Below are 25,121 nucleotides of genomic sequence, written 5' to 3' on the forward strand. Positions count from 1 at the left end.
GTCCATTCAGCAGCTGCTAAATATGTGTGCCTGATGGGTCCAGACCATCTAACGGGGCTTGCACCAAGCCAGCTCGTCCCAGGTGGCTTTGCCTGGTCTGCAGAAGGAACCTAAAGAATAGAGCTAGGTAGGCAAGGAGGGAGGAGAGTGGTATATGAGATGGAAGAATCTGGAGACCAATCTGGATGTAAATGGGGAAAGGAGATATGAGAGGAAATCCACATTTATTGAGTGCCAGTCACTTCACCCATCTTAAACCATTTAATTTTCACTATAATCACTCAGCCATTTTTTATCAAGCGTCTGCTATGTATCAAGCCCTGCACTGGGTCCCAAAAATATAATACAGCTATTGACTTCAAAGGGCTCAGAAAGTCAATGTGAGAGATGACACATGCACACTAAAGTGCTACAAATGGGATGGTAGAGGCCTGAGCAGGGTGGCAGCAATGAAAAGCAAGGAGTAGCTGGGAATAACTTCAGGGAAAAAAATGGAGGCAGGTACTAATGTGCCCATTTTGCATATTGTGAAACTGAGGCTCAAGGAAGTTGATTTTTTAGAGTCATGCAGTTACCAAGTAGCAGAGTCAAGCTATGCCCTCAGGTCTGTTCTGTCTCCAGCAGTCCCTCTCTCTCTGTGCTGGCAGCCTAAAAGCTTTTACCTTCATCCCCAACTTCTTTTCCTTTTCTCAATGATTATCTGGCCAGAAAATTAATCAAATGCTGCTAAAGCTGTGGCCACTGTCAGTGACTAAGATGTTAACAGCTTTTGTGGACAAAGAGAAGCTTCTGAGCCTCTGTTACGGATTTTGTTTGAGCAAAAGATTCAGGGGTTGGTGTGAAAGGGGTGGGGAGATGAGAAGGAGACCTCTATCCTCAATCTGAAGGGACTTCTAAGACAGGTCAAAGGCAACCAAAATGAGAAAAGGAAGTGAAGCCAAGCTTCTCAGAGGTGTGTGGCCACATCCCAGCTTCTCTCCATGGTCCCACAAAGGCCCAGCCCATCTGAAAGGGCTTCCTGCTTGCCTCTCACTGTTTCCTCAAGGACAGGAGCCAAGAAAATCACCCACCTGAACCACCGGCTGAACTTGCAGTTTCCCTGCTGAGTGGGATCCACAGACCTGCCCCCCACCTTCCTCATCCACATTTCCATAATCATCCTCACAAGACAAGAAACAAAACTGGACAAACCCTCAGTCTGCACATGTAGCTCTTTCTCTACCTTAAAGGTACTTTAGCAGAGGTTGCTGAAATCTTGGTTCTGCTCTCCAGACACCAGGATCTTGTCCAGGTGCCAGGAGCACAGCAATCACCCCTTTGGAGAAGGAAACAGAGAGTGAGAGAAGCAAGTTTTATGCAGGGTGAAGACACACGTCATTTTTCTACCCCAAAAAGAATGCACTGGCCAAGCTTGCAGACCAACTCTGAGCTAAGTGAAAGAAGTTAGGCAACACCAAAGAAAGTCTCATTTTTAATCCAGTCATCTTTTATACACTCTTTGAATATCACCAGATCATTGAGAAATTGTTGAGCAAACCATCTTAAGACAAAAATGGAGGGAGAAGAAAGTACAGAATAATTGAGCTCTGAAATTGCAACATCCCTAACCCTCAACTGACCCATCAGACTCACAGCTCTCTCGAGGCTCCTCCCTCCAAATATTAAAGACTGTGCACCCCCCATCATGCCTCATGTTCTCTCAGTCACTTAACTACGAAGCTGATCAGAGAAAAATGGAATCAGTAGCAGCAGGAGTTCGATGTGCTTCTTTTTCCAGGGTTCACATGAAGGAAAAGTTGCACGTATAGAAACAAGAGGTGACACTGTAATTAACTCAGGATAACGATTCTGCTGAGGAAGAGATGTGCTGTGATGTGTTTCAGGGTTCACAGCAGGGAGATTTCTCTCTATTCCTATCCAGTTTATGAATGACATGGGAAACTTAAGAAGGATTCACATTTCACCCACTTCCCGTGCAAACATGTTTATCCTTCAGCTGAAAATCATGCCCCAAGCCCCAGCCACCAATCACCCTTCTGCACCCTTTTCCATGCATAATTTTTCCAAAATGTCTGCTTGTAGGACCAAAATTTGGAATTTCACGGAAAACTACAGAGAGACACACACAGTGCACCGCTCACCCCCTAGCCAAAGAGACAAAAGAGACGAGAGAGGAACCGCCAGAAGGAGAGGCAGCTAACTTGCCAATAAAATAAAACAAATCCCCGAACAGCAAAGTGAAAACGATGATTTCAAAAACACATAGAGACCGTGTTGGTAATTACCCATCCAGGTTCTGTTTTCACCACTTCCAGCCTGGTTGAAGTTTGGTGCCCCTCTGATTGTGATGAGAGGATTGTGTTTGAAGCTCTGGGCACGTAGAGATGGAATGAGAAGGAGGCTGAGCTGGAAGAAACACCAAGGGGGGAGGGAAGGGGGAAGAGAGTGAGAGAGAAAGAGAGAGGGAGAGAGGGAGAGAGGGAGAGAGAGAGAGAGAGAGAGAGAGAGAGAGAGAGAGAGAGAGAGAGAGAGAGAGAGAGAGAGAGAGAGAAAGGAGCGACCTATCTAGCTACGCCTTCCGCTAAGCGCTGGGAGCCCAGCAGAGCGCTCATTTTCGGATTTGGGAGAGGGGTGAAAAGAGGAAAGGCAGCCCCCGCGCGGGGAGGGAGGACTCTGGCTCGCGCCCTCCTCCTGGCGGGCCGCCCGGCGAGCCCGGGCGCGCGCGGAGCCGGCGGCGCAGGGAGCTGTCCAGTTCAGCACCACCCGGTAATGCAGTAGGTGGGAGCGCCTCCGCCGGGGGCCGGGCCGGCAGGGAGTGGGGGGGCAGGCGGGCGGCCCATCCTGCAGCAAGACGCCGGCTCCCTTGTTTCCAGGAGCTTTGCAGATAGGGGGAGGGAAACCCGCCTCGATTCTCCGGGAGAAACCCCTTCCCTCCCCCACTTCGCCAACACTCTCCCCGCCACCAACAACAATAACCGCCGCCGCTGCTCGTCCTGCCGCCGCCGCTGCGCCTGCCCGCCCTGCTGCTGCCGCCGCTGCCGCTGCCGCTGCCGGGGCAAAACCATGGAAGGCGAGACCCCCGCACCTGTTCAGCTGAGATCAAGGGCTTACAGAATACTGAGAAGTCTGGTCTGAAACGAAAGCGCCCGAGACCCCCCAAGGAAGAGAACTGGCGAAGCAAAGGATTTTCATGGCGCAGGCCGCAGAGCCGAGAACGAAGACGGAAGGTTGCATCTCGGCTTTTACAATCTCTAACTGTCTAGGTCCCGACCATGAGAGATTGTGTTGAGAATGCGGCTGTTCCCTGGTTCACTGTGGAAGCCATCTCCAAATTAGCTATCACATATGGAAACTGGAGACCAGAATTTTAGGAAAAGAGATTAAGGCATCTCACTTGGGGGGGTGGGGGGAGTCTTTTTATTTTTTCCTTTTTTAAAAAAAAAAAAATCACTGCAACTGGAACAGTTTCTGATCTCCAAAGGCAAGCCTCGCTTCCCGTGTGATGTTTATAATTTACACTTTTCCGTGAGCTTTCTTACCTCCCTTTTTTTATATCTCTCCATATTCTCTATTCACACATGTATCCATTATATTAGTAGTGGAATTATTTTTTTTGCTTTAGTAATTGCACCCTCACACACACTCTCCCGAGAACCAGAAGTCGGTTGGGTGTTTATATAATGAAGAATTATGGGGCTGTTTGATCGAGGTGTTCAAATGCTTTTAACCACCGTTGGTGCTTTCGCTGCCTTCAGTCTGATGACCATAGCTGTGGGAACCGACTATTGGCTCTACTCCAGAGGGGTTTGCAAGACCAAAAGTGTCAGTGAGAATGAAACCAGCAAAAAGAACGAGGAAGTTATGACCCATTCTGGATTATGGAGAACCTGCTGCCTGGAAGGTATTTGATTTCCCATCTCCTCCCCCTCGCCACCCCACCCCTCCCCTTCGCGCTCCCCCTCCCCACCCGCCTCCAGATAAGTCCCCATTACATTCCACCATTTTCTCACTTCACTCCTTCCACCACAGATCAAGGTTGCTTGGGTTAGTTTCAGAGGAAAGGAAATCAATAAGCAAAAACCATACTCAACTCTCAAGCCTCCACCACCCTCCTTCCCCTCTTCATTGGAATAATCTGTGATATGATGAAAACAACAAGAGATTGTCTTTCAGAGTCAAACGTGCTCTGCCTGCTTCAGAATCATTAGGATTTGCCATTTGATGTACCCTGGCCATCTATGATGGGGAAATAATTGTGTCTCTCAACACTGCTCCTCTCTTCATAATGAAGAATTCGAAAATGTTCTTCCTTGCCCCCTTCTCCCCCCCTTTACTCCCTAAAAGTCCCAGACACATCATCATCTGCAAATCTCCTTTTTAAAAAAAAAAAAAAAAAAAAATCTGTTGTTTCTAAGAATCCTCATTTGGTAAATCCTAATTATTCCAGGAGCTCAAGCTGAGTTCAAGAGCATTTCGTAATGTCTATGAGCCACACATATTGTTGGAGGTGACTGGCTGTGTGTATGTGTGTGTTTTAACATTTAGAAAGTCTAAAAATACATACGTCTCTCACAGGAAACAAGCCCAAGTTCTAATAGACAGCCATTCACTTGCAGGTTAGACTGGGAACCAACTGACTTCCACGCAGAGTGACATGTCTGTTATCCAGAAGCAAATAGAGTCAGCACTGCAGCCAGCTCAAGAATCAGACATTGTGCAGGGAGGCCGGGAGGGAGGCGAGGGCATGGAGAGGTTGAGGGGGGAACGGGGGCGCAGTGGGGTGGGGGTGTCAGCTGTTTGCCTTGATCTTGCAGGGTCATTGGGACACGTGTGCCAGTGCATGTGCTGTGGGCAAAGGGGTCCCCACAGGGTAAAGGCTGAGAGATCAGGGTATGGATGAAGGCATGTGCTTCTGAGACACACTTATTAGCACCGAATAAAACTCCTGCAGGTCATACAACCTGCGTTTCGCAACAGACTTGAATAGGAGGGCCTGTCTTCGAACGGTTACCTATATCTGTGTGTACAAGCTACAGCCACCCATAGGTGTGCACAGGAGATGCATGTTTCCATGTGGAGAGAAGGCTTATGCGCTTTGCTTCTGATCTGGACCAATACCGGAGGCCATTGGAGGCAGCGTCGGGAAGCAGGGACTGCAGGCTTGTTTGTTAAGCTCAACATGGGATGGTGATGCAGGGAGTTGAAGCCAGGAGATGGGGGAGAAAAGAGGGAAATGGACAGGAGAGGGAGAAACTGATGTGGCCCCAGGGTCTAACCCAAACTGAGCAAAAGCCACTCTTTGGGAAACGGTTGTATCTGGGCAAGAACAACAATTCCGCGCCCCCTCCCAACATTCTTGGTGCAAACGGTTGAGTGATGGCTGAACATGTTTTGAATAGCTAAGTGACTTCATTGAGCGATGGTCTATTTGACGCATACTGCATTTGGTGCCCTTTCTCAATCCAAACCGCTGCCTCGAACATAGTCTGCAGAGCAGCTCTATGCTGAATGCTATATGCTCTTCCCCAGCCAGAGAATCAATATCAGGAAATTAATAGGGACTGTTTTAAACACACCCCCTCCTTTGAAAAATGAAGAGCCTTTCATGCAGCTAGTCATTAAGAGTGGAAAGACTTCCATTTAATTAAACATTTATGGCAGACTTTTATTCCAAAAGAGAAAAAAAAGCAAAGTGAATGAGGGCTGCTTTAGGGAAATGATATAGTAGCAATTTGCTTTCCTTAGATTTTAGTTCGATGGATGGAACTACGCGGCCGTGAGAGTCAAGACAGGACATTCTTTTCGGAGAAATATACCCAAGAACTGGTGCCTTGGTATATGTATACTTTCTTAGGAGAGTTTTGCAAATCCCTAATACTATGATCTTTTAAACATTTACTAATTCCCAGAAGACAAGGGGACTGGGAGGGGCTTTGGATCACTTGTGCATTAAAAAGCTTAAGTATTTTCATTAAAAGCCCATCTGTTTGGGGTCCACATCCCCAAACATGCTGCTCACCCCTTTTAACTTTCTCTCCGAGACATACCCCCCCACCCCTGCTCTCCCTGAATCCTCCCTAAAAAGATTCCAATTGCAACGCTTCCCAAGGCCTGTGTGATGCACAGAGGAGCTGTGGGCTGGGCCCCTCGCCCCAGGCCTGGGGCCCTCGGGCAGTGAGGGGAGGGCTGGGCCAGGCTCCCTTCAGGACCCGGTTTCAGTTTTCACTTGTAGCCAAGGCCCAGGCACATGGTGGGTGTCCAGGGTCCCCATTCAACTTGGCCTGGAGTTTCCAAAGCCTCTGTCCATAGGGGGCTTTGCAGGCACGGGACCCCCTTAGGAAGTTGGGCCTTGGCCACTTAGGAAATGATGGGAAGATGTTACTCCACTTATTTTCAAAGACTGTGCTGATTCCCAAAGATTGCATGCCCGCTTATTGCTGAAGGTTGGCCCCGTCGGTTGTTGTGGGGGCGTTCATGGTCTTCCTTTTTTGAGCCTTCGAAATAGGGTTGTCCTTCCTGGAAATCTAGTTATCAGCGCTTCAGATTCCCAAACCCAGGTTTCTTCGTGAGAAACTGGACTTTCAAAACATACCCCCACTGTGTTTCCTGCCCACCCCTGAGAAGTTGCTAGCAGATTTCAAGTCTCCTCCCCAAGACGCTGCTAATGACTCCAGACGAAACGATTCTGTCTGCTTGTCGCTTCTGCTCTCTGGCTTTCACTGGGGCTTTTTGTCGCCCGAGATGATTTTGTTTTGTTGTTCACTTCTTGATGGAAATAAGGATCGCAAAGGGTTTCCTTGCCTCTCTTGCTACTTTTGAAATGAATTGGCCTGCTGAGGAATGAGACAGGACAGGACCACCTGTTAGGGGTAGACACCGCGGGAGGGGGAGGGATCCAGAAGAAACGACAACTTCTATTTTTTGTCCCCTCTGCAGCGTTGCTAGCTGCAGTGTCTCTGTGTGAACTTGAACCCCCTAGCAGGCTGGTGTCTTTAGTGGGATGGAGGGGAAGGGAACATTCTGCACATGGATACAGGAGAGTGATTGGAGAAGTTCTTGAACTTTGCACGAAAGCTGCATTAAGAGCCTCCTAACAGAGAGATGGATTGGCCCTTTCAGGGAAGAGTACAATAAAATCCACAACAGGACACAAAAAACGCTTATTCCAGGCAAGTTGTCTGTGAGCCGTGCAGTGGCTTGCCACTCTAGATATTAACCTCTGTTGTCACCAAAAGGAATTGTTGTCTCCAGGGGCAGCAAGAAATTCACTCCTTGTGTTTATTCTCTCCTGCACCTTCGTCCCCTCTGTCCCAGCTCCATGTCTCCCCCAGAGGATTTTCAGCACCCACCGAGGAGGAGGCCTGGTGGTTTCACCTGGTCTGTAGCACAAAAACACCCTCCTTTCTCTCTCCCTCTTTGGCCCCTTTCGTCACTGGGAGGCAGAGCAGAAATCTTTCTCTCTATTCAGACTGTTAAATTCCCTTTGCTGAATTTCTGAATTTCCCTCTTCCATCCACGGCCTCTCCTGTCTTCCCTTCCACATGCTGCTTGCTCACGGTGGCTCTGCCGTCCATTCTACTTCTCTGCTGTCTTTGGGCAAGAAGTGTCGTGATTTTCTGAATCTTCTTATCCAAGTTCAAAACTGCCTGCATAGCCTTTGCTAGCCCTGTGAGGTGGCGAGTGCTCCATGCTGGGTTCAGTTATAGCTCTCTTGTTCTGCAGAAGGAAAGTATATGTCTTGCATTTTCGGAGAGCCGTCTGCCTTCCCAGACGCTCTTGCTTCTAAGGGTGGATGAGCTGAATATGGAAGTTACCAACGGGCCTTCACACTGTGTACATATCGCTGCGTAATTCCCATGATAATTTGACTCTCTTTAGGTGCTTTGCACAGAGAAGGTGCATCGAAATATTTATCAGTAGATTGACTCAGAAGTTCTTAAAATTATTGAAATAATTCAAGCATCATAAGGACATGTGACTGTGACAATCAAGTGAGAGAGAAAGAGAGAGAGAGGAGAGAGAGAAGGGGATGAGGAAATCAGGCTGATTTGTTTGTTCTTCCTGGAACTTCTTTTTTTTTTTAAGAATAATAATGAGTCATGAATTCATTATTATAAAATGAGAGAATTCAAAAGGAGTCAGTCATTGGGGTTGCATAGCTCCTAATTTGCTAAAGAAAACTGGTCAGTACACTGAGCCTCTGCAGGGAAGGAAAAAATAACCAATTGATTTTCTTCCCCTTTCTGCTTTTAAAGCATATCAAAGGCCAGTTTGATCTTAACACTCACCGGAATAGATACTTTGGGCAGAGAGCAGGCATTCTGGACCCTCCCTATTTGGCTTCCCCAGAATCCTCTATCCTTTGTCAGCCTCCCCACTCCCCACCACGCAATTCCCAGGACCCTGAGAAGGCTCCCCAGGGTCTCGGGCTCTGCTCAGCAGTTTTCCACAGAATCAGGCCCCGCGTTCCCAGCCATTCTCACCTTGGAACAGTCCCAGCCTGTTTGCACTGCCCTCCTCGCCCCTGCCTCCCATGACAGGCGATCAGAATGAGGCACATTGTGTGACACCACACACCAAGGCACGTGGGCAGAGAGTGGCAGAGTGGGAACTTGAATCCGGGCCTTTAGTTTCCCCCCTGTAAGCCTCCGGCGGGCGCTGTGCACGGCCCTGGGCCAACTGTGGCCTGGGACTTATAGTCACGACTAGCATTGGACTCAATTCTGTCTGCATCCCATTGAGTGCCCCCACTGGGCGCCAGCCTGAGCATGTCAGGAAGCCTGCGTTCTGACCATTCTGCCGCCCTGCGCCTTGCAGGGTGACAGTTCTGTCCCCCTCCCCTCACTCCCAGGAGGCTGAGGGAAGGCAGCACTGACCTGCAGGCCACACCCACCATGTGCCTCTTTGGTTTTGCCCTTTCCTTTTGGAAGTGTCCTCATTGTAAACGATCCATGGTTTTATGTTTGCAAGCGTGTTTCTGAAAATGGCAAATGTACGTCCCCTGTAACTCATGGAAGTTTTCAGATGAAGCTTTGTGATGTGTGGTGCAGTTGAAAGAATTTTGCAGCCACACAGACCTGGGCTCATCTCGAACGCTACAGCCTCAGGAGCTGTGTGATTTGGGGCAAGTCATTTCACCTCCCCGAGCCTCAGTTTCCCTTTCTGTAAAAGTGAAGTATAATAAATCGCCTTCTCACAGGGGGGGTTGGTGGTTTAGGAACTAAATGAATGGATGTCTGCCACCCCCTTTCCCCTGACGACCTTGTTGGAAATTGCAATCAACAACCCCGGGCCCCTTCCCCCACACACGTCCTCCTTACTCTGTTTTATTTTTTACAGAGTACTTATCACCTTCTAGCACACTACGGCATTTACTCATGATATTGTTGTCTGTCCCCAGCACTAGACTGTCAGCCCCGTGAGGGCAGGGATTTTTGTCTACTCTGCTCATTGCTGTAACTACAGCCACTAGGACAGGGCAAGATGTCAGTTCCCCTTGGTTGGTGAATGAACAAACGACCACTGCCTGCTACAGGATGGTGGTCCCGTCACAGTGTCCAAGGACTGCTCTGCTCTTTAAATTATACACAGTCATCAGTGGTGACAAAGGCTGACAATGTCACAAATGCTTGTGACATTCTAAAAAATAACGGAACTCAACACAGAGGAGGGAGGGAGAGAGAAGAAGGAGGGAGAGGGAGAGGGAGAGGGGCTCAACACACAGGGACGATAATAAAGAAAGAGAATCAAGAAAGAGAAAATGTTTGGAGAGAAAAGAAATGCCTGAGAAGGAAGGGCTGGGAGGGTGAACATCCTCTAAATAGATCCCGGCCATGTTTTTCTGCCTCCACATCATCTACAGCGTCTGTCACAGAAATCCTCGGGGACAGCTTCCCATGAGGGTTCTCTTTCAGGTCAGTGGGGGAGGAGAGGATGTACATCCACACTGATCGTCCAAGAGCTTTTTCAATTTTTTCAAAATTCAATGGCTCCTTTTAGCCTTGTGATTGTAAGTATTTTGGCCAAAAACCCGTAATAGTCAAATGAAATAAACCCTTTAAGTTTCCAAGTTAGTTTATGGGCACCGATCAAGCCATTTCTTCACTCATCTATTGTATTTGTTAAATCTTTTGATGAGTCCCTGCAAAGTGCCAGGTTCTGGGCCAGAGCTTGGGGTCATAATGGGAAGTAGCACCCTTCCAGGTCACCGCCTGCAGAGTCCTTAGAACCGACAGGGAGAGAGAGATCCTACTTTCAGTAAATGTCCCCATGTATCAGTAAATTACAACTACGATAGGTGCTGTCAAGGGGAGTTACATGGGATTGTAAGTTTGTAATATTAAGATCGTATGTAATCAGACAAGGCTCCCCTGGGTATCTGCATGCGAATGGATACCCGAAGGGTGGGTAGGAGTTAACTGGGTGAAGAGACCAGAAAGAACATTGCAGGTTGGAGGGCAGCTGGTGCAGAGATCGGTGAGGAAGAGAATGAGACAAGTACGGGAAGAAGAAGGCCAAGGTGGCTGCAGAACCGAGGTGGAGGGGGACATAGTGGCACGGTGTTGGATGGTGTGGGAAGGGGGGTGCGGAAGTAGTTAGGACCCAAAGGTGGGTCCTTGTTAGTCTTGTTAAGGAGTTTAGATCTTTGGCTTCTGGCCTCTTGCTTCTCAGCTGCGTGACCTTGAGCTAGTTAACGGTACCTCTGCACCTCATTTGCGCCATCTACTTAATGAAGACGATAATGCCTGCCCCTGAGGTTGCTGTGAGGCTTATTCCCTTCTCTTCTTTGTCATGCTATTCCCACTTCCTCTCTGGCCTGATTAAGGTGCTCTCTCCGGCCTCAAAACTTCCCACGACAGCACAGAGAAGGGAGGAAACAGATTGATTCAACTCCAGTCAAAATTCAAAATATCCTCAGTGGAGTTGATGGCGGGTGCCCACCCCGTGCTAAACCCAGGGAGGCAGTTGTGAACAAGCCCCCTCCTGGAGAGTCGCAGCAGGGAATCCTAAAGAACAGGCCTGTCCCCAAACAGCTCCTCTTCGTACCAGACATTTGACATAGCCTGTTGCCACCTCTCCTTCTCATCCTCCCACCAAGTCAGAGAGATAACTGGCGTCTCTTACAGTCACTTAGGATCGTCGGGGATTCGGGCTGGACTTTGAATGAGGCTCAGTTATACCACCAGACTTTTTGAAAATAAGCATGAGAGTAAAGAGGTGGTAACTGTTCCCCAATGCCCAGAAACGCGTATTGACCGTTGGAGGATTGTTGGTGAGCTACTATGGCCCAGTCGGCATCCCAGCCCCTTCTCCCGGGTGGATAGAGGACTTTATTCTTCCAGTTCCATCTTCCCTCAGTTCTAGGACACCATCAATTATAAAACGAACTATCTACTGAAACAGCTTTTGGGGAAAGGGAAAGCAAATCTAATTTACACATCAATTGTAAAACACGCTCTAATTTCAGAAACGTTGAAACTTACGAGTACATGCCTTAGAATCAAAGGAAGATGGTAAACTGCCCTGCTGGCAGACAGAAATGCAGGCCCGGTGCTGACAGAGCCCAAGGGATTTCTTTAGCGGGCAGCTGGTACCTGTCTGGTGACTCAGGAAGCAGCAGACGACAGAAGAATGTGGTCTGACCAGCACCTTTCTTGACAAGGAAAGGGCAATAGTTGATTTTTGTTCAACAGCTGTTCCCTGAGCACTTGCCAGGTACAGAGTCACAGGCGCAATCTCATGCACGGGAGGAACCCTTAGTCTAGCAGAGAAGACACACCAGCGAACAGACGATGATGACAGAACCACAGTGTGCAATATAAGCTCGGGGTGTTCTGGGAGCACAGAGCCTGGGCAGGGAGGGGGTTCTGAGGGATGCATAGGAGTGAGCAAGCTACGGAGAGGAACAGTACTTCGGGCAGAAGGAACAGCATGTGCCACAGAGACATGCCCTCGCAGTCCCATGTGGCTGGAAGGCAGAAGCTGGGAGAGGTGAGGCCGGCGGGGCGAGATAGGACCCCAAAGGGACAGACGTGGCTGACAGAGCAGTGTGTGTCAGCGTGGAAGAAAAGGTGGTAAACAAGGGAGGCTCACAGCTGGCTTTGCCCTGAGGTCACTGATGCTGAGGTGCCAATGGGGGCTCAGTCTGAGCTGGTGAGATTTACTGCACAGAACAGAGGAGGATGCAGCCACCAGACGACTGGTACGCAGTTAGCTGTCGTAAATGGAGAGTAAAGGGGAGAAGGGTGAGCCTCTACCCGTGGTACAATAGAGAAGCGGCAAGGGCCCCTTGCGTTCTTGCTTCCCAGTAGGACAAGCCTCTGTTGAACACATACTGTGTGCTAACCCCTGGGTTTCCCAAGGTGCACTGTCTCGGCTCAAACATCACCTTCTCGTTGGGTCTTCTCGATGGCCCTACCTAATGTGGACCCCAGTCCTGTTACCCTGTTTTATTTCCTTCTTTAGCATTTCAACATTGACTTTTTTTCTTTTTAGCATGTGCTTGTTTACGACCTGTGTCCCCATGCAAGCCCCACGAGGGCAGGGACTGTGTCTGCCTTGGCACAGGAAGGGAGGATAGAGGCCACATGTTGCATGGATGACTAAAAAAAATTATTTTTTAAATGGTGACTGCTGTCAAGGAGCTCCTATCTAGGGAGGGAGATGGGCTTTTAAACAAAAACTCCAAGGATGCTGGTACCTGTCTGGTGACTCGGGAAGCAGCAGACGACAGAAGACTGTGGTCTGATCAGCACCTTTCTTGACAAGGAGAAGGGCAGTAGCTGATGGGCCAGTCTTCTCTGCTTGGCTTGGCTGGGCCAACATTCTGAAATACCCTTGAGAATAGGCAGGGGGTTCCCTGGCACCCACACCCTGGGAGGCTCTCTGGGGTGCCTCCCAGGCCGTAGCTTTGCCAGAAAGCTCTGGGAAGCTGACAAGCCTGCTCCCCCATGGGCAGCAGTCACCTTTCCTCTCCATTCAAATCCTTGTTACTTCTCCATCGCCTGGCCCGAGGTACTGACTGAGCGGAGGGCCTGCCTCTGAGGAGCTGCCGCGCCTGTTCCTGATTGACACTAGATTTATTCACTCCTCCCTGAACTTCCCTGACCTTGACCTAATGAGAATGCCAAGGAATAGGTACAAGATTCCAGGTGCTTCTCTGCTGTGGCCTCATGGTATGGAAGATCAGCAGCATGCAAGTACCCCAGTGCCAGCTTCTCCCTTCTCTTCTTCCTTTCCTTTCCCTTCCTTTCCTTTCCCTTCCCTTCCCTTCCCTTCCATCTCTCTCTCTTTACTGGTGACCCCAAGACCTCTGTTGCTGACCCCAAGACTTCTCTCCCAATTGTGCCCCATTGCTCCCCTCTCTCACTTTCTCTGTATAAAGGAACATTCATTCTTTTCTGTCACATTTTCCCTCCACCTGGATCTCTGTCGGCACATATTTTTTATCCTTCTTGAATTTTCCCTAAAGTTGAGAACTTTCCTCCCCAATTTTCCTCTGACATATTTTGCAAAGAAGGCAACCTCAAAAAAGGACTATTTTGGCATCACTTCAACACTAAAATGAACTATAGTAGTAATGACGATAATAACTAATCATTCATTGAGGGCTTCCTTTGTGCTAAACACTTTTTAGATGCTTTCCAGAGGTCAGCTCTTATTTAATCTTCACAATTCTGGAGATATGTGCCATAATACCCATGATCTCCATCTTATGAGGCTCAGAGAAGTTAAGTCACTTGCCCAAGGTCACACAGCAAGTGGCAGAACTGAGATTCCAATCCAAGTCTGTCCAACCCAAAAACTTGTGCACAGCCTTCTGTTATACTAATTATATTTACAATTCCCCCCATTCTCCCCAAATCCATCAATAAATTTCTTGGAGAAGTTGAAGGAAGGCTAAGCAGAAATTGCTACTTGTACTCCATGCGTGATGAAGTCTTCAAAAGTTTGAAGCTTTACTTAGGATATGCTCCTTACCCAGGGCAGGGTGGGGAGAGGTGGAGGGGCTGCCAGGTTTTTCTCATTGCTTTGGAAACACGAGGATGCTGCAAATGCATGGGCATCCCTCTCCCTGCAGTTCATGGAGAGGGAGGGTGCGTGCACATACGCCCTCTCCCCTGCCCTCTGCCTAGAGCGTTTGTTCCAACCACATTCTACTTGTCTTCAGGACTCAGCTAAGCTGTCACTTCCCCCTGCACCTCTGCCACCTCCCACCCTGCTCTTCTCTGGGTTATGCTCCCTTCCTCTTTCCTTCCCCAGCAGCCACTCATGCCCCCTACAGTCTCTTCCATCTTCTCTGTTGCTCGTTTCTATCTCTGTCTCCACCTCTAGACCATGAGTTCCCTTGTCTATTTCTTCAACAAAATTTATTCAGTTACTGCTAAGTGCCAGTTTCTGTCCTAGGCTCTGGGCTTATGAAGGTGAAAAGACCCGGCTTATGCGCTAGTGGGGAAAACAGGGACACAGCAAGCATAGGAGAGATTGTTCCAGGAAGAGGTGTGAGAGAGCGTGAGGCATTTAGGGGACCACACACGGTTTCTAGTGTTGCTGGAGGACCAGGTGTGGGAGAGGAGGTGAGGGAAGGCATTTGTACTGCAGGACGAGATTGGACAGAGACCACTCCATGAAGGGACGGTTATACTTTGTACAGAGGCCAGAGAGAAGAATATAGAGAAGGAAAGGATATGATGAGATTTGCATTTTAGGAAGATGGCTCAGGACGCCATGTGAAGTAGAGATGGCAGGGAGAGGAGGACAGAGAGGAGCGGCCAGTAAACAGATGACTGCACCGCCCTGCGAGCGATAAGGCCGCTGACCCAGGGCAGGGAAATGAACCAGAGGATCCACTTAAGGAAGTGGAACTGTCGCTTAGGTAAGGTGTGACAGCGCGTGAACTTCACTGAGACAGGGCAAACAGGAGAAGTTTGCAGGGAGAAGATGGTACCTTTAATCATGGAAAGTGTGGATCCACACCTGTGTCCCCAGGGCCTAGTCCAGTGCCTGGCAGGTAGTAGATGCTCAGTCAGTGTTTGTTGAATGAATGAATGAATGAATGAATGAAGAAAAAAGCTTTGCATTTGAGGTTATGATGCACAGTTCATCACAGATTTTTCCCAGCACCATCATAATAAAAGTGTGCATTATGGTCGAGCCAGGCCTGGAGTTCGGATCAGCTTTAGTATCCGACAGCCTGGGTTCAAATCCCATCCTTATCATTTACCAGCTCTGTGACCTTGGACCAGGAATGTCACCCAAGTCGATTTTCTTGTATGGAAATGGGGAAAAGTGTATCTCACTCGTGAGTTGGTTGTGAAGTTGCAGAGAGATGCTACATGCCAAAAGCTTAGCAAGGTGCCAGTACAGAGCAAACATTCCGTCAGTGCCAGGTGCTGTTACAACCAGCAGTGTGTTCATGATCGATGATACAACCAGCTGCAAATGGTCACCTGCACGAGTTGTGTTTGGCCCTCAAATGTCCTACACGTTGAGAACTGTCCTATAAACATCCCAACTGTGGCCTTTCCTTGAAAACAAATCAGATGTTGGTCACCCTGGGCCCCATTTGGGCTTGGTAGCCATCAGTAGGAGCTGGGGAGCAAAGGTCTCTTCAGGTGGCAGGGGCTCAGCTGTTCCCCAAAGAGCCCACCATCCCGAGCGTCTTTTGTGGCTGCCTTCCTCTGGCTTCTGTAGGCATCTGGGTTTGCAAACACTCCTTGCTGCCAACAGCAAATGACAGGCGGTGTCTTTGTCTTCCAAGGGAAGGTAAGCAAAACACCACCGGCCCAGGCAGGGTGTAGCGGCTAAGAGTGAATAAAGCTGTGAGTCTGTAAATAAATGTGCAAATACACCGCCTTCCCAAGCAATGCTTGCTGGTAAGATTCAGGTGCAAGCCTGGCTGCATCCACAACCTTTCCTGAGCACCTCTAGGATAAGTTGCTGCTGTTAAAAAGAGAGCCTCTCTCCCGTTTGATGCCACCCTCACAGCTTCTCTTTCAGAGGCTGACATTTTCTGACCTTGACCCCAGTTCGGGAGGTTGCACCCTGTCGTGCAGACCACGTGGGGTGCTTTATTCAATAAGGAAATGGCAGGCGCCAGGGACACAGTCCACGTTGTCACTGCTGGCTGAAGAGAGAGGGGCGGGGGTATTGCTGGGAAATGGGAGATTCTCTACTTTGAATTTTTCCCTCGGAAGACTTCATAGAGAAGAAGCAAATTTCAGTTTTCTTGGTAGGAAAAGAATTGCCCAGCAATTGCTCAGAAAAGATATGAACTCACAGTCATGCAGTTTGACCAGGAAGAATAGTTGGATCTGATCCAATCTGACAATTTTTGAATGTTTGATGTGTCAGGTTCCGAGCTAATCTGGGCACAGAAACAAGCCAGCTCGGGAGGGGTGGTGTGCCCTGAGCCCCCAGCGGTACCACCCATCCTTTCTCAGCCTCTCTTGCCTAGTTTATTTTCTTTGTCACACTTCATGCTCTCTGGATTTGTCTGTCTGTCTACAGTGTTGTAAGTTCTCTCCCCTCCAGAATATGAGCTCTGTGAGGCCAGAGTCCCTATGTGTCCTATTTACTGCCATAGTCCCAGGCCTGAGATAAGCACTCAACACATGGTACATGCTCAGTAAATGTTTGTTGGATGACAAAAGACACGCTCATGCTCTGAAGGAGATCAAGGCTTAGAAGGAGAGACAGGCACAAACTGAGACCGTGACCCATGAACTCAGGCACTGACAAAGCCATGTGTCAGGGCCAGATGAAAGAGCAACTCAATTTGGGAAGATCAGGAATGAGGTCCTAAGAAAGTGTCCTCTGCAGTGGGTTTTGGAGGATGAATAGGAGTTTGCCAAGTAGCAGAGAGGAGAAAGGCCCAAAACAGATGAAGGAAATGGAATCACCTGAGGCTGCCCTCAAAAGACTGAGGTCAAGGGGAGAGCAGAGCACGTCTCAGATGTTCATGTACACACGCATCACCTGGGGATCTTACAGAATGGCAGACGCTGATGGTGTGGTCCAGGTGGGGGCTGAGACTGTTTCTAGCTCTCAGGTGAGGCTCATGCCACAGGTCTGGGGGCCACACTTTGAGAAGCAAGGCTTTGGGGCATGGCCAGTGGGCTGTGGTGGACGCCGATCTAAGTCCCATGTCCGCCACCGGCAGACTGAGCCTATTTCTTTGACTCTGAGATGAGGACGACGACCTTCCTCCCGGGCACTGAATAAGTTCAGAGTGCATGAATTTGGTAAAGCTATTAGTTCCGTCCTCAGCGCTTCATCGCAGTGTGTTTCGGCTAATATTGCTATTTATGGCTCAAGGTAGTGACTAGAGGTGTGAGAGGAAAGGGTGACTTTCCCTGAGAGCTAATGTTGTGTGAGGGTCTCCTGCGTGTTGAGACCACACGTGTGTCCCCTTCCTTAAGCTACGTAGCACTCTGTAACGTGGGTGTTATCCTGATGCTCAGGAAACACAGGAAGGGCATTGGTTTCCTATGTAACAAATCACAAACTCAATAGCTTAAAACAACACAACTTATTGTCTTATACTTCTGTAGGTCAGAAGTGGGCAACGGTTTCACTGGGCGAAAGTCAAGGGGTTGGCAGGGCTGAGTTCTTCCTGGAGACTCTAGGGGAGAATGTGTTTCCTTGCCTTTGCCAGCTTCTAGCGACTGCCCACATTCCTTGGCCAGTGGTCTCTTCCTCCATCTTCACCGCGAGCAGCATCAGACAGTCCTTCTCAGGCTGCAATCATCTGACTCTGATTGCACTCTTCTGCCTCCTTCCTCCATATTTTAAGGACCCTTGTGATGATATTGGGCCCACCTGGATAATCCAGGCTAGTCTCCCATCTCAGGGTCAGCTGACTAGCAGCCTTAATTCACCTGCAGTTTTAACTGCCCTCTGCCACACAATGTAACATATTTGCAGGTTACAGGAACTGGGCTGTGGGCACCTCTGGCAGGCATTATCCTGCCTGGCCTAGGAAGTGAGTGCTTTAAGAACTCCCCTTCAGTCCCAACCTCACAACGGTTCACCTGGAAGGAATTTTAGAGCTTGTATCAGGAAGGATTAGATTTGCTTACAAAGAACAAAAGAGAAAATTAAAAGTGGCTTAAGTGAGACAAAAAGTTTATTCTCTTGCAAGCAAACCAATCTGAAGACATGAAGTACAGTGTGGTCTGGAGCACTAGTTAGTTAGCAGCACAGGCTCCTCCCAGCTCCCTGCCCTGCCACCCCTACAGTAGGGCCTTCCACCTCACAGTCCAGTGTGGCTGCCAGAGCTCCAGCCACTGCCTTCACATTCCAGGCACAAAGTGGGACAGCACAAAGAGACAAAGGCAAAGTGCACCTGTCACCTGGCTCTTAAGGAGGTTTCCTGAAAGATAGCACACATTTTTGCTTTGGTCTCATTGACCAGAACTTCACAATGTGACCACATGTTAGTCATAAGAAAATCTGAAAAGGACTCGTATAATCTTTACTCAGGTGGCTGTGGGGACAGAATCCCAGAGAGCAGTTTCCAGGCTCTCGGCCTCACATGGAAAGGTGCTGGCTCGGTTATTAGATGGCCATCAGCTGTAATCAGATGGCCATCCGCTGTGGCTGGGTGGCCAGCAGCTGTTACTGGTTAGCCATTAGCCACTAATATAACTGCCGTGGCTACGCTAGGGGGTAGGTTGGTTGGTTGGTTGGTTGGTTGGTTGGTTGGTTGGTTGGTTGGTTGGCAGGCAGAGAAGTGGATAACGAATGGCAGCTAGCAAGTGGGGATGGTTGGTTGGCAGAGAAGTGGATGGCGGATTGCGGGTTGTGTGGCTCCAGCTTCCTGTGTCTCCAACCCAGCCGCCAGCGACACTATAGTGGTATGACTCCCCTATCTATGGCTCCGTGGGTGCTCCTTTTTGGCCTCACCATATCCTGTGTTCTTATGTGCGGGGAGCGGGACCAGAGTCTCTGCATGACAGTGGCCACATGCCCATTGAAAAATTAAGAGGTTCTGTGGCTATTGGAAAAGGAAAGAGGGAAGGCAACTCGGGGTGTACTGCAGGGTCCTTGAATAACGTTGTTTCATTATAATATGATGAGGAAAAACACTGATTCTCAACAGGGGCCACTGTCTGTGGGGAGAACTCACAGAAACCCATGAGGTTGCATGTTCTCCCATGTCTGCATGGGTCCTCCCACATCCCAAAGACGTGCACGTGAGGTGATTGGTATGTCTGCGTTGTCCCAATCTGAGTGAGTGTGAGTGGCCCTGTGATGGAAGGGTGTCCTGTCCAGGGTGGATCCCGCCTTCCACCCTGAGCTGCTGGGAGAGGCTCCAGCCACCCCGCGACCCTGAAGTGGAAAGGCGGCTTAGAAAATAATTCTCTCACTTGCTTTTATTAATCTTTCTCAAGTGGACGTATAGCTCACATTTAGTTCGATGTTTAATATTGGAAGTGTTTGGGGTCTTTAGAATTTTGGTGATGGTTTTGTGACCAGAGATATACAATAGTAACATAACTCTTGTTTCTATCAGTTAGTCTGTGGTTAACTGGTTTCGTTATGCGCCATTTCACTTCAAGTTGCAGTTTCCCAGACCCCGTCAACAACATGAAGTGAGGACTCAAGCTCAGCTAGTCCAGACCCCTCCCCCCCATGACTGAAGAACTTGAGACCAGAGAGGGAAGGGACTCAGCAAGTACAATGGAGCCAGCTGGCAACAGTGCTGGACTAGCGCCCAGCGCCTGTGCCCCAGTCCAGCCCCTAGCACGGTGCCTGGCACATAGTAGGAGTTCAGTAATGTTTGTGGAACTGAGAGAGCTTTGCTGTCCCCCCACACCAAGCATTTCCCTCTGGACTGCACGCTCTGCCGCTGCCTCTTTAGGGCGATGAAATCCCACCTTTGGGCAGAGCCAACTGCTCTCCTGGGCCTCCCTGTCCCCTCCCTCCCAGCTTACATCTCTGCTGGTGCCCCGGGTGAGCTCCACGTTTCTCTATCCCACAAAGTCACATGAAAGGCCAGTAGGATTTGGCGAAAGGGAACCCTTAAATAGCACTGAGAAACGGAGGTCTCTGTGCTTCAGATTTGCTCTGTGACCGGGGGACAGCTACTGAGAGATGGGGCTTCATATCTGTGGCAGGAAATGGTGTCTATTGTCAAGGAATTCAGTGTTCGTTTGGACACAGGGAAGGGCGGGTTGGGGGCTGAGCAAAGCCAGGAGTCACGTGGCAACTCTCTTCTTTTTCCCACGGACTGCAAAAACCAATGAGCTCCGCCCTCAGCTGCCCCTGCTGGTTCAGACACGTGTGAAGATCTGTGTACTTTCGTGCACTTCTCGGTTTTCAAGTCTTTGTCTCCTCAACCAGACAGTGAGGCCCTTGAGATAGCATAGTGTCAGATCTGCCTCTCCGCCCTGCCACCTGGCACGGTGCCTGGCACACAGTGGACACTTGGTAAATAAATGGGGGATTGGCCAATTTGTCGGAATGAAATAGCTAAGGCATTGTCTGGCACATAGTAGGCTCTCAGCAAAACCTTTTCGTGAAAGAAGGAAGAAAAGATGGAAGGGCAGATGGAGGAAGGGAAGAATGAACTGAATTGAGTCGGCTCAGAGCATAGGCAGCAACCCCAGCCGGGTCCTGGACAGAAGCTCTCCCCCAACAACCAAGTTCCCGGGGAAACATGACAGCCTGGCCTGGAAAGCCTGTTTCAAAGGGCCTCCCCTCCAGCTAGGGAACACGGGACCTTTCTGGCTTCCCAATGGGCCTCAACGGCCACAGTACCCAGTACCCACTGCCAGGGTTACAAGGACGTGACCAGAGGCGGAATGGGTGGCGTGGCTGATATAAGAGAAAGAGCAATACCTGTCTAAGTCAGTGGCTTTTCAAGCCGCGGGAAAGCAGGACACAGGGGAGAAGGATAACAGGAGGACAGAAGCTCAGCATAAGGAGACTGGGGGGGGGGGGGAGGGACGAGAGCACAGAAAGGACGGGCAGAGGCTGCCAGGAGAGAGGGGAGATGCCTGGGCAGAGGGGCCATCCCCTCTCGGAGCAGATGGAACACTGCAGCCAGAGAGCCCGTGACAGTTGGTCAGAGCAAAGAGAAGCGGCAGCACAATGTGGAGAGGGGCCTGCCTCCCCCCAGGCAGGGACAGACACCCCCTCCCAGCCCTGGAAACACTGCGGAAGGAGAACTCGCTGAGACCCAGAGCGCGCAGAGAACGACCAAGCAGGGAAGTAAATATTGCAGGCTGAGCAATGAAGCCACAAAGCCTGTGGCCAGGACGCAGGCTAAAATCACAGGCCCGACCACGGGACCCCACGCCACGGTATCTGGGCGCATGGAGTTTCCCTGGAACCCAACCACTTGCTGGCCTAGCTTCTCCCCCGGTTGATTGGCCATCCGGCAGGCAGAGCCCTGTGTGGGCATCAGACAGGCCTGGGTTCGAATCCCAACGAGCTCCGCCGCATCAGGCAGGGCCTTAATCTCATTGCACTGCCGTTTCGTGTCGCCACAGAAAACAGGAATAATAATGCTGACTAAGCAGTGTGTTATCACAATTAAAATAATCTGTTTAAAGGATTTGTAACAGAGTAGAGGCTCAAAGATGGTTGGTGGTGTTTGCAATCGGTATTTCCCACCCTCAGCCATTTGGGCACCACCTTCATTATTTTTGCCACATCCAGGCACCACCTATATTGTTATTATTAATACTCAAACTCATATCTTTACACTGATGCTCTTTTAACCCCATCCTAAGCAATAACCTCCAAGGAATCACTGGTTTAGTACACTAGTTAAATTTTTAACACACATTACAAATTCTCAGCTGAAATCTGTGTAAAAGGTCATCTCTAGACTAACCGACTTCATCTCAGACACCATAATGGTCCACCACTCACTTTGCAAAAGCACCATTCTGACTAATAAACCGTCCAGCAGGATCAAAAGAGATGGAGAGACTGGTGTCCCTCCATCCCCAATACCCACCAGCCTTTTTCTTTAGGTGATAAAGGGGAATGAAAGTGAAGAGAAGGTCAGGCCAACCCACAGAAATCACTCGGACTCTGAGCCTTTCTGCGGTATCAGGAGTGCTAGGCTCCTAGGAGTTACAATTTGGCCCATTCTTCCATCTAGAAAGGACGATGCTGGGGACCACAGCCCAGGGAGAGAACGGTCCTGAGCCTCCCTCCCTTGCTGACACACTGGCTTGAGCTGGAGGATTTTCCCTTTGTTTTCCTGCAGGGTCTTCAAATGCCCCCTCCCAGGACCACCAAAATGAGAGGAATTAGCTCTTCCCTCTGCATCTACCAGAGGTGAAGGTCTTTCTTTCTCCCCCCTAGAATCTTTCAAACATAGAGGGATTCGCCCCTAGTATAAAGAATTACTAGTTGGAAGAAGCTATGAGACGTCTCAATAACGATTGTGCTGAGGGGTGGGGGTGAGGGACGGGACGGAAAGCCAGCCTCGTGAAAATAGTAATAACTGTCTCCCATGACGGTCAGGACAACAAGGATTTGGGGGACTATAGGAAGGGTTTGGAACAATGTGACTCACAAGCCCAAGACTGGCAAGGGTTAGGAATCCGGGCGTTGGGTCAGAGAGAGTAACAGGGATCTGGTTCCCGATCTTTGGTCCCGACTCAGGCACGTGGTTTCATGGGCCTCACTCCCTTGTCTGTGAAGCAGACACTGAACTGGAACTGTTGAACTTCACGCAGAGCGTGACTATCCTGAATATCCAGCACTGTCTCCTTAGAGCCTACACCACTGAGAAGAGACAGTTATTTCTTAAACAGTTGAACAAATCAACACATTATTAAAGATATAAACTAATTTCTGGGCATTAATGTGGGAGCCTGGAAATAAATCACAGCCATGAACAGAGAGGCCAGGAGAGCAAAACAGGATACCTAAAGGTAGAGAGCGGCGTGCTTCCTCTTTGGAGGGGCCTGAGCTGTCGTGAACTAGTTGGCTCTAAGAGCCCCCTTTGGGATGGCAGGCATGGGGGAAGTAAGCGATCTCGCAATGAAGCTGATGGGATTTTAATAGCCAGACAGATGGCCTGAGAAAAAAGGAAGATTTTTTTTCAAATGAGGGAAAACACTTCCATAGCTTCCCTTCAATTAAAACAAAGTGAGAAAGAACCCTCCGTGTAGGGAAGATTTATCACCATTATTAGTATTGTCAGTTTGGAGGTCTTCTTTTTAATAATTGCGTGATTAAGCATCAATAATAAACTAGGGTAGTATTTTCAAACAAATTAGAGGGTGTAGCTGTCCACTGACTTTCAATGCAATTATTATTGTTTTGGCTTCATTTGAGTCCACAATTTAATAATGATCCCAAATAATTGTGGTGGTGTTCTTATTTATGTCATGAAACATTTATCACTTATTGGATTTTTTAATGGCCATCCTTCTAACAAATGCAGATTCCATACCAGCCAACCATGAACCACCAGCATTTCTCAAAATCTGTACCACAAAACCTGAGAAGAAGGGGAAGTACAAAGCAAAGGAGATCTTCAAAAAGAAAGAGGATAGAGAGGGCAGGAAGAGAAGAAAAACACTATCTCTTGCACACCTTCCTGTGTGCCCGTCATTTTTATTGTATCCTCAGAACAACATGCAGTCTGTTTTGGGATCGCTGTGTTGCAGGTGAGGAAACTTGAGGAGCTGAGAGGATAAGTAAGTTGCCCGAGGTCACGCAGCTAACAGGTACAGAGGGAGGAGTCAGGTTCAGGACTCCCTCTTCACTCCAGCCTAGGGCTTCCAGCCCTGCACGTGTGGGCACCATCTCCATCCGTGGAGATGGGCTATCTCAGAGCATTCCTGCTGTGAATAAGGGTCAGCAAATTCACACGGGAATTCTGCCTCCTGGTCTGCTACGTCACACTTGCCTACTTCACTGATCAGATTTCCTACTGGCTGAGCATTGTAAATATAAGCTGATGAGAGCAGGAGAGTTGATCTCAAGAGCATGCAGTCCAGCATCCTTTGGCTGCACCAGAAATGGACGTGGTAGAGAGAGGAGGAAGTGATACGCAACAGGAAACACATGCACTGGGCCCACGCCTGCCATGGCTGGACACTCTGGGAGCAGCCACCGTACACCCTTCATTTTATTCAATTTCCACAGCATTTCCTGGATGGCAGTGATCCCCATTGCACACCTGCAAGAACTAAGGTCAAAGGAAGTTAAATGATTTTTTCAGGTTAGTCACTGGTGGAGTTGGAATTTAAACCCTAGTCCACCCAATGGACTCCAGACATTCATGGTCAATTTTACATCAGGGTCATAAATGTTGATAAAAGATAAAAGGAAGGAGTGGAAGAGATTAGGGATGTGACCCAAAAAGAGATTAAGAATAAAAGTGGCTACCCAAGGGGCTATGGATTTAATTCCTTTCCTGCCCCCAAGCTGACACTCAAGTTCAACAAGCATTTACTGGGTACCAACAGAGTGCACGTCACGGTGCCAAAGTGCCAGGTGCTGGCCAAGGGTTCTGATTTACTGCCTCCTTCCGTTTCAGAAACGTTTGACTCAGAATAAAGAGATGCACTCTTTCCCACAAAAAGATCAAATAATTTAGTTGCTCTTCACTATAACGTTTCCAAATAGGAAAGGTCTGGCCTCTCTCCTAGGGCATTTGGAAGTGTTCTCTATATTCTAAGGTGCCAATTACCTTTAAGCTCTAAGCTCTAAACCCACTGGAAGGGAGGGTAGAGGGTGAAGAAAAAGAAAAAGGGAAGAGTCACAGAGACATAACCAAAAATAGAGAGAAAATGATAGATAGGATGGGTGGATGGATGGATGGATGGATGGATGCATGGATGGATGGTAGGTAGATAGATAGATAGACAGACATAGAGGTAACAGAGATCAATAAAAATATCTTGAGCTTCTAACTGACTCATGAAAAAAACAGATAAAATAATAAAAAATGGAGAATGATTTTTCTATTTTTCATTCTTATTCTTTATAAAGGCTACATTATAAATAAAGAGGTTGACACGATGAGAAAAGATTTGAACAGGTAAAGGTCAGGATCAGAGCTGTTCAGATGTGGTGGTGATGGTGACGGTGGCAGTGGTGGTCGTGGTAACGAAGGTGATTATGCCTGATGAAGCTGGCAGTGA

General features: G+C 48.9%; 1 protein-coding gene across 1 annotated transcript in view; it reads left to right on the forward strand.

Moving 5' to 3' along the window:
- Window positions 1-2,564: 2,564 nt before the first annotated feature.
- Window positions 2,565-25,121, forward strand: part of CACNG2 (calcium voltage-gated channel auxiliary subunit gamma 2) — a 109,073-nt gene continuing 86,516 nt past the window's right edge. The window contains exon 1 of the mRNA XM_033118488.1: window positions 2,565-3,901. Coding sequence (XP_032974379.1) covers window positions 3,691-3,901 — 211 coding nt within the window. The 5' untranslated portion in view covers window positions 2,565-3,690. The remainder of the gene's footprint in view (window positions 3,902-25,121) is intronic.

This window comes from Rhinolophus ferrumequinum, chromosome 10 (assembly GCF_004115265.2).
Source record: "Rhinolophus ferrumequinum isolate MPI-CBG mRhiFer1 chromosome 10, mRhiFer1_v1.p, whole genome shotgun sequence".
Taxonomy (NCBI): Eukaryota; Metazoa; Chordata; class Mammalia; order Chiroptera; family Rhinolophidae; genus Rhinolophus; species Rhinolophus ferrumequinum.